Below are 9883 nucleotides of genomic sequence, written 5' to 3'. Positions count from 1 at the left end.
ATATATATAATGATAGATACATTTTCTGTTTGAATTTGTTTCATGTACACAACAAATTATTCTACAAAATAATTCCAATGTTTACTCTTTCTTATTTTTATTCCAAGCAACTTTGACACATAGTCTGTCCCAAGAACCAGCATGGGAAATACAAACATACTGTAGGCCTACATCTGCTCCATTCAGGCTCCTACCCTCTTTTCTATTTTTTTTCTTGAAAATTTATTTTTTACAAATGTCCTGAAAAAGTGGCCAAAAATGCATGAAAAACTATCTTGTTTACTTTTACAATTAGCAAAATATTCCCAGTTACTAAAAAAATACAAACTATACAATCCTGCATAGACTTTTGTAGAATTATAAACTTTATGTAATTCCTGGCTATTGGAGGTTAATCATTTGATAAATATATAACATTTAACCTTTGATTGTAAGTCCAGTTAAAATGGAATTCATAAATGAAGTAGAAATGCATTTACAAAAGTTTAATACAAAAGTTAGATTTTATTGATAATAAATTCTTTGAACTTTGAACCTTTCCTGTAGCGACAATCTTTGAAGGTGAATTTGCTGATTGGTGGTGGTTAGTTCTCTCCATATCATTTTGTCGCTTGAAACTGGAACTATTATGGACATCAATATTGACCAATCCAAATAGCATTCAAATTGTGAAAACCTAAGTTTTTATTTAGCTTACTCTAACAAATGCTGATCCAAGTTAACTAGAAGCAATGCTTTTTTTTTAAAAGAAAAACTAGAAATTCTATCTTAAATTGTTTATGTACAACAGTATTTTAGCAGTAAATATGATTTTATTCAGCAAATTACAAATAAAATAATCAGCGATTTTTTTTCAATTGGGAGCAATCCCAACAGAAAAATAGCAATTGCACAAAAGTTACACAAGAATTGATGGAAGACAGTAGTAACATTAATTCAGCACTGTATTTTTGCATAAGACTTACAAAAATGGCATATAAACACACATTTGGTCATGGAACACCAAAATCAAATGATCAAACAGGTTGCAGCTAACATAGTGTTTTTAGTTCAAGTAGTGTATATGTAGGAATGTTTAACACTGATACTTGGTATCCACATAGATAAATCTAGGCAGAAATAATAGTGTAGGTAGGTGTCTAGGACCACAAAGTTAAGCGCAATATTTTGTGTACTTTAAAGCCGGGCACTCACTGCATCGTATAATGGTCGTATAACGAATCTAACTTGGATGGATGCGAGCACGAGACAATGTCACGCTGTCTGCTGATTGTCTCGTGCCAGTTTGAACGGATCGTCATTGGAAACGACCCATTACGTGTGCATCGTGGCATTGCGTTCTCCATCGAATCACATCAGCTGATGTCCGGTGGTCGGAGTGAGTGCTTGACTTAATAGTTTCATACGAATGCATCTGAATCTAAGGGCTTGGAGCCCAGGATGCTAAGGGGTTGATTGTTTCAAGAGCAGGCCTGTCGGCATACAACTCTTCAGCATTTTTTATTTGGCCAAGATAACCTGACGGATCCTAGGAAACTTATACATTACATTAGTTGACAGTAAGTGGACTATCCACACTGTTGGCACTTTTGCTAAAACAGAAACAAATTGGTAAGCCTTATACTGACATTGAAAATGTTATCTAATCAACATGCATGTCACACACAATGTTCATATAAGGTTATATGATAATCATTTTGGATATACAACAGGAGTGATCTTATGAAATTGGTATAACCTTATATAAGGGCATTATTCAGTACTGGCATTGTTTACGTAGCTACAGTGAGCAGAGTTAGCCCAGCTTTTGTATATCAACTTTACAAAACCACACCGTTCCAAGACTTGATGACACTATTTAAATTGCACTGACTTTCCCTATCTGCTAAAGATTGAACTTCCGACAAGAATGTAAAAATTCGCTATTTTACTAGCATGAAAATTTTAAGATAAAATTCTTTGTCGGTATCCAATCCCTAAGCTATGATTAGCAAAGCAGTGCTTTTTCATACAATTTCTATAGTTTTAGATAGTTGATTCCAGGCTCTTCATCTTATCACCAATAAATGACAGGCATTGTCCAGATGATCACAAACCTCTCGAAGTGTTGTCCAAAAATTTCATCACATTACATTATTTCAACTGCAGAGGAAGATTCTGCACATGCAAATATTTCACATGTGCTGAAATATCTGTGGATAATCTGTCAAAAGTAAAATAATATTGTATAAGTCAAAAAATGTATTGATATATTCCATTATATATTATATCATATTTATCAAGAAGAGCTTATATTTAGGACCTGAGATGCTCTGTATATAGACTATTAGGCTTTATAAGTGGTCTTTATTTGATTGTAAGAAACATTCTTGACTTTTCATAAGACTAAACCCTGCACCCAAGAGTGCAAGGAAAGTAACAATCAGTTTTTCAAATAAGGTGATGGCAGTTTTACTTTTCTCGAAAAACAATTTAACATAGTTTTATTTATATAGTACATTTGATTTTACCACAAATAAGCATAAATAATTTTCAGACTTACTCATTGTAGGCCGGTAAGGTGGTGGTGGGGGAGGTGGTGCAGGTGGGCCTGTCATAGTTGGGTTTCCAAATAGACTACACCTTGAGTCTCTCTCACTTTTGATACTAGGATAGGCAGGTGGGCTAGTACTAGTCGGGAAAGTTGTTTGAACCTTCAGTGGCGAAGTCATAGCTGTGGAGGAATGCAATACGTTGTTAGTTAGTTTATCGGTGTGCAAGTAGCAAGTTGTGTTTATAATTACAATTATTACTGTTATTTATTTAATTATTTATTCAGCTTTAGGCATAAAGGCCAAATACACAAGTACTTAAGGTGGGAGTGAAGTTATCAGTTGGCAGGGACATGCATACAGAATACTGAATACAGAAAAGCTTTCATTTACCATTCATTTTTTTTTTTAAATAAATAAAACGTCTAACTTGTAACATTTTCAAAGATCACTTTGATAATATTTACCTGTCGTCCTTGTGACAGTCAGTTCGTTGCTAAGGTATTGTTTATCGCCAAACGTGCTGGGAACCCAGTCAGTTTGTTCATATGATGTTGGGCTTGATATTGGACTGTTCTCCTGCATGTCAAGGGTCATCTAAAGAAAAAACAAAAAAATATTATTAATCATAGAACTATACTATTTATTATATTTTTAAATTATAATTCATTATATTTTTAGTGATTAATGTTGATGTTTAAAAAATGAAAATATTAATAAATTATATAATTATTAAATATTCAGTTTTTCATTTAAATTATGTTTTTATTTATTATTTATTTTATCTAATAAATCATAATTTCCTTATATAATTAAATATCAAACATACACTTAAGATTGTAAATTCACATAATTGGATTATTTTTTATGGAAAAAAGTATAAATACTTTTTTCTTACCTGTATTATTTCTTCATCTGTAGGAGCACTACTACAATCACTATTTTGATCTGAAAAAGAAAATTATTCTAATGAAATAAGTGACCTTCTAAAATATTAATTGATGTAGGTCAAAGGAAGTGTTTATTTATACAGAAACAAAATATTGGAAGGAAAATTCAACAATTCAGTTATGATTATATCTCAAATGTGAACAGTTGTTCATAATAATTATACTGACAGTTAAAATTATATTTTGTTGAAATAATTACCCTGGAAGCAGTTGCGTACATGTCGGTTGCCTTTATTTAGGTTTGATTGCATTATACGCTTTTGTTTGTTTTAGTTTTATTGTACAATTTCCTGTATGCTGTGACCGTGTAGAAATGGTCTTGTAATGTATCTAACTTCAAAAGCTTAGGATCTGATTACACTCGTGTAATTAATACATATTGTTAAGAGGCATAAGAGAATGAAATGATATCCATATTCTATGAATACTATTTTATTTATTTTACTTAAATGTTATCAATATAAGCTATTTCATTAGTTTACTGATATGCATTTTAAGCATTATTAAAAGTGGGAAAAAAGGATTAAAATGTAATCTCAATCAAATTAGGCTACACAATAGGGCATTGAATGAACGGTGCATTATGGGTGAATGGTGCATTATGGGTGTTGATGATTGCTTTACTATGTTGTATATTATAGCCTACAGGTGTTGTGTATTATATTGGCTTTCATATCATTTACTAAACCAGCAAAACCACAGACCAGGTGTTAAACATTTAAAAGAAACAAACTTGTACCAGTAATTGTCTGTTGACATTTCCTATCTAGTCTTCGTGAAGAAAATCTTCTATTGTTAAGGAGTGTGTGAAACTAATTCTTTCATTTTTTCACATGGGTGCACAACATGAATGAAATTCGAATATCTGATTCATTGCTAGCCAGATGTATGTATCTAACAATACTACAAAATCCTAAAGGGGTTTTATAAAAATAGATAACTGACTATTTTATAATAATAATAAAATAATCCAAGTTGATGCCTAATAAGCAACTTTGATGAATAAAAAGTGGATAGATATTTTTTTAAAATATTTAAATCCTCTAAAATACAATCGAACAATAGTATAAAATACTGTAGTTTTTTCAAGTGCAAAATCTGTTTTGTGATTTGTTGAGTGTGATAAATAGCCAGCTGTGATAGTGCGCTGTTATCTACACAAACATTTCAGTATTGTCTTCACGCTTTCAGTTGACAATTACAAATAACTGTTATTATTTTTTGTAACCAGCTGGTACTTTATACTTTGATGTTTCCCATAAAGAGCGAAAATCTAATAGAAATGCTGCAAAGCAGTATTCCCATGTGTTAATGAACAAGAATTCATCCATCTATGCATGTCAGAAATATAAACATCTTGAGCCATGCACCCTATAATTGGCTGGGCTTATAAAGACTGTATGCTATGATGAACAAACAACACAGTGCCCCTTTAAGAAATTAGGATCATCTGAGACACATAAGAGTGTTCCTTTAAGAATTTAGGATTAGGCCTTTATTAAAGCTGATGTGAGTAGCTGAATACGGGATGGCTCTCATGTGTATAGCACTGATTTTGACATGGTGAATGTCATTGACATGGTATTGTGCTTTATCCCTGTAAATGTTATATGTTTTCCGCAAATACTCTATTCCATGGGAACAAGTTTTCAAGGAGTTATTGTTAGGAAGTCGGCATTGTGAAATAAATGCTTGCTATTTTCATAAGTCAATCAGGTAAGAACAATGGAAAAAACTACCCAGCTCAAATTCAGTTATTAATTAATTCAGCTTTTATATATTACTGTGTTATTTTATTACACTCCATGTATTTCTACACATGGTTCACATCATCCCTTCCCCCTACCCTGCAATTCCCACTCTTTATTAGTTGCTTTTGTTCATCAGTAGTTTCCCCACCCACATTTCCTACTTAACACAGTCAATCCAAGCTTTTGAAAATCCCAGCCAGACCCTCCCCAAATCCACATTTGTTGATATTGACTCACCATGTTCAGTTTCTGTCCATGCTACATATGTGTCGTGATGTCTTGAAGGGAGTGGCTCAGGTTTAATGTGAGAAGTTGGCCAACTGTGGTCCGCATAGTAGGGTGGTGAATATTGGTTTTGAAGTTCTTGTGTGTATACTGGCGTTGTAGTCTGATGTGGCTCAGAAGGTGTCAATAATATAGGAGGATACCTTGCTTGTTGCCATCCTGATCCTGCATTAAAGTTACAACAAATATTGTTTAGACAATTATGTAATTAGCATTAAACACCTGTATCAATATAAACAAATTATGAGATATGGTAATTTAATTTACTTTTATATATTTATTTATTTATTCAAATATTTATTTATTAAATATTAAAAACTTTTTTTTAAAGTTTTAAACAAAACCATCAACAAACAATGCTTAAGTTCTTGTTCACCTTCATCATTCGGTTTGAACTCCCTATTACTTATTATTGTAATGTTGACTTTACTACAAAATGTTAATTACATTACTATGCATGAAATAATTAATTATTTTCATCAATTCACATTGTAAGTTCCAATTCCAGTTCATCTGTGGAGTGGATGTCTGATTTGACGGTAGGTATTGTGTGGAGTATGCATGACCTCCATGGTTGGGGCTGAGGTGTGAAGACTTTGAGAATATAAACTTCTTGGTACCCGGAAATTGCACTCTCATACCTAAAAATTCTTACAGCTACTATGTTCAAATCAACAATACAATACAAACATTTTTCATAATATAACCTAGGGGGCACCACCTCTGCATCTGCCCCAGTATCTCCTTTAAGAATTTGCCACCAACCCTGGCCCTGCACAACTGTAATTAAATTCAAGGACAGAACTTACTTAGATCATTTGATGGTGTTGTTTGGTAGGACGGTGTTGCTACCCACGACATTGCTGTAGTCTTTGCGATTTCATTCCTTCTTTGCGATATCACCTGCGCCGGTGGTTTCCTTGGCGGTTTCCTCTTTGGCAGACTAGTGGTGGGTCCAGCGGTTGTGGACTCTGAAGTTACTGGAATGAACAACAATAATTATATTGAATCCAAGTAGAGTGTTAGTAGTATCTAATTATAAATGTAAAATATAAAGCTTGGGGTGCGACAATGATGCAACAGCCAACAAAGTTGGTTGGTGTTGTTAAGAATAGAAACCACAATTTCTCTAGTAATATTTACACACCAGGTAGCATATCATGTACATGATCTGCATATAAGCAGTTGTTTGCAAAAGAAATTCGTAAAAAACAAAGATAATTCAAAACAAAGCTTATGAAATTGATTCTTTATCAACTGTTTAATCAGGACCAGGGTAATCCAAGAAAAGGTTAAGGAAAGGAAAGTGAAATATTTGACAACTTTATCAGTAATTATAAAGTTGTAGTCATTATTTGTTACGGTTGTTTTGATCTTAAATCTGTATGGACATCACAAAACAAAGGCAAAGATGAAAATAATGAAATTAGTAACTTAATTAGCAATTAATTTAATGCAAACTTGCAAGTGTGATATTAAAGCAATGCAATTTATTATTTATATAGATTATATATTATTTCATTTTCCAGTTATAAAATTTCAAGAGCAATAGTAATTTGTTATATTACCACATATTATAATAAAAACCTGGTCCAGTCTAGAAATATATATAGTGTGTATTAATATACAGTGTGTATTAATATATACAGTGTGTATTAATATACACAGTGTGTATTAATATATACAGTGTGTATTAATATATACAGTGTGTATTAATATATACACTGTGTATTAATATATACAGTGTGTATTAATATATACACTGTGTATTAATATATACACTGTGTATTAATATACAGTGTGTATTAATATATACAGTGTGTATTAATATATACAGTGTGTATTAATATATACAGTGTGTATTAATATATACAGTGTGTATTAATATACAGTGTGTATTAATATATACAGTGTGTATTAATATATACAGTGTGTATTAATATTTACAGTGTGTATTAATATATACAGTGTGTATTAATATATACGGTGTGTATTAATATATACAGTGTGTATTGATATTTACAGTGTGTATTAATATATACAGTGTGTATTAATATATACAGTGTGTTTTAATATATAGTGTGTATTAATATATACAGTGTGTATTAATATATACACTGTGTATTAATATTTACAGTGTGTATTAATTGTTATATTATTTGATTTTTAACTACATGAAAATTGACTTTCCAGAGTGTCAATGAACAATGTGCAAGGGGTGGGGCTTAGCGGAAAGGACCATTATCAAAGAAATTACTTACCAATCTTTTGTTTAGGTCTTGCTTTTGGTCGTTTTGGGTTGATCTTGTAAACCTTAAATGCATTATTTCCTCGTTTTGTCCCAAGGTCTTTAATCTCAACAATATCAGGCAGAGAGTTGATGGCACACCTGAAATTTGCCTTCCATGTTTTGGGTCTTGCCCTGTCTGTTTCTGGATTGTATTTACCTAATAAAAATCAATCAACAAATTGTAAGGAGAGGAGTTTGCATGTTCAAATCTCGCCAGAGACACTTTTTTCGTACAACCGAAAATAAACTTTTCATTGTAGGGCTATGCTTGATACGATTAAACATCATGCTCCTATTCGAGCACTGTTATTATTATTTATCTATTGTTTAGGCCTATATATTTTTATTTTTTTTATTTTTAAATGAAGATATATATATCAAAGGATTATATATATATATATATATATATATATATATGGTACACACAATGAAAGAAGGAAGGATTATGATAAAACGTATGTATACTGTACTGTATAAATGTCTGAAATAGTTAATAATGAAATGTATTCAATTCATATATTTATCTGTATGTCATCCATCCCGTGTCTGCGAGGAAAGAAAACTATACTATTTCTTTGGTAAATGCTTTTTAATTTATCTATTTATTTAGTTGTTTCAGACGCCATATAAAACCACCGACGGTCTATCCCAGGTGCGCGTGCAAGCAGGTAGGTGTGGTTATTATAGCTAGCTAAAGTTCGGATACATACAATCCCAATGTTATAAAGAATGAAACAAGTCAATGGGATAAATTAGAAGAAGTAGAAATTCTCGAGAATTACCAGTACCTCGAAAAAATCGAGATGATCACAAGTTCCAATGAAGTTCACTTTCGAAGTATTGCACAAGATAAAGTTAGTTTCGTTCACATGTTAAGTTCTACAGTTTAGATAATTTAAACATAATTATTTTCCTGTCTATACGATCACGGATATATCTTAAAATCCAGGGTTTCAGTCCGGTTTTCAGGCAAGCCAAGTGGAATTGAATTGATTATATTATGCCAGTTATTGCGCAAATACTTGGTGAACAATTTGTTTATTTGTTTATAGTCAAATACCAAAGTCACATGTTTCTTAGCAGGTTTACTGAGCGCGTGCTTAACTTGGCACCGCCCACGTAAAATCATGGTTTGGCCCGCTCGCTCGCCGCTCTACTTTACAGGATTCCCATTATCTGTTGCCTGCAAGAGGTAGTGGAAACAATCTCTGCAACTTGGGGCAAATTGGTGCTTTTGGGAGCCTGACTTCTCGTGATTAGGTGTATTGACTTGACACTAATTATGATTCGTCAGGAGGCATAATCGGATAATGAATCGAGGCCTACATATCCAAGCTACTCGATTTTAACCAACAATCCCCAATGCTATTACAAGCCAATTAATTAACAGCTGATACGATACTAGTCTATCAATTTCTAAAAGTTATCTTCCTAAATTATCATTCATATCCGATAAGGGCTCATATCCTCTTGAGTACCGTCACAAACGAAACATACTGGCTTAACTAACATTATTCTTCGCATAGTAGGCCAGGCCTATAATTGACAGAGTACCGTCAGTAAGCACTATGTTCTTCCAGCCAGTAGACCTACAACAGCTTCGGTATAGCAATGCTTCATCTATCGATACTGATCGTTCTATTTTAAAGCAAACTATTGGCCATAATATGACCATATAGAAAGTCATGGTCCTAATGTTTAATTGGCACCATGAGATGACTGAAGCAGCCGCAAACTATCTCGGCATAATTGCAGTTCCACCCGCTGTAGTCTCGTGATTCCAATAATCAATCATTGGTGTTGTTTCAAGCGCTAAACTGTTATTAGGCAATACATTTCCCCTCAAGATGGCTTACACGAAATCGCATTCCTGAGAAATTAATCTTATTTTTTAAGACATGGGAAAACCCGGTACTACCCGGCAGATTGCGAGGCTCATTGCCCTCAACTCAGTCGTATACTTAATAATGCGTTCTGATTGGTCGAACACTTGATTACAGAATAAACTAAGGTCGCATATTTTTGAAGTTCGTCAGCATGTAGGACCGGTCCAACTCCTACGCATTTTGCTGTTAA

At 32.8% G+C, this 9883-nt stretch overlaps 1 protein-coding gene across 1 annotated transcript; it reads right to left on the bottom strand.

The window, feature by feature from the left end:
- Positions 1–72: 72 nt before the first annotated feature.
- LOC117101096 (interferon regulatory factor 2-like) lies at positions 73–9673 on the bottom strand. Its single transcript, XM_033240968.1, has 8 exons — positions 9362–9673; positions 7779–7964; positions 6327–6497; positions 5470–5682; positions 3430–3479; positions 2999–3128; positions 2543–2713; positions 73–2203 (listed from the first exon to the last, which is right to left on the bottom strand). The coding sequence occupies exons 1-8, from the start codon at positions 9492–9494 to the stop codon at positions 2175–2177; spliced, it is 1083 nt and encodes a 360-aa protein (XP_033096859.1). The 5' UTR covers positions 9495–9673; the 3' UTR covers positions 73–2174.
- Between the last annotated feature and the right edge of the window lie 210 nt (positions 9674–9883).

The sequence above is a fragment of the Anneissia japonica genome, unplaced genomic scaffold (genome assembly GCF_011630105.1).
Source record: "Anneissia japonica isolate Jap-2015-1 unplaced genomic scaffold, ASM1163010v1 scaffold4054_len1135799_cov195, whole genome shotgun sequence".
NCBI classification, from domain to species: Eukaryota; Metazoa; Echinodermata; class Crinoidea; order Comatulida; family Comatulidae; genus Anneissia; species Anneissia japonica.
This window is presented reverse-complemented; position numbering and strand designations above follow the sequence as displayed.

Bases quoted from the DNA above. Each gene is read 5' to 3' on its own strand.
- LOC117101096 (XM_033240968.1), bottom strand. From the start codon at position 9,494: ATGACTTTCTATATGGTCATATTATGGCCAATAGTTTGCTTTAAAATA. The intron at 5,683-6,326 runs GTAAGTTCTGTC...ACTTTAATGCAG, and splicing joins AACACCATCAAATGATCTAA to GATCAGGATGGCAACAAGCA. The intron at 3,129-3,429 runs GTAAGAAAAAAG...TTTTTTCTTTAG, and splicing joins CAGATGAAGAAATAATACAG to ATGACCCTTGACATGCAGGA.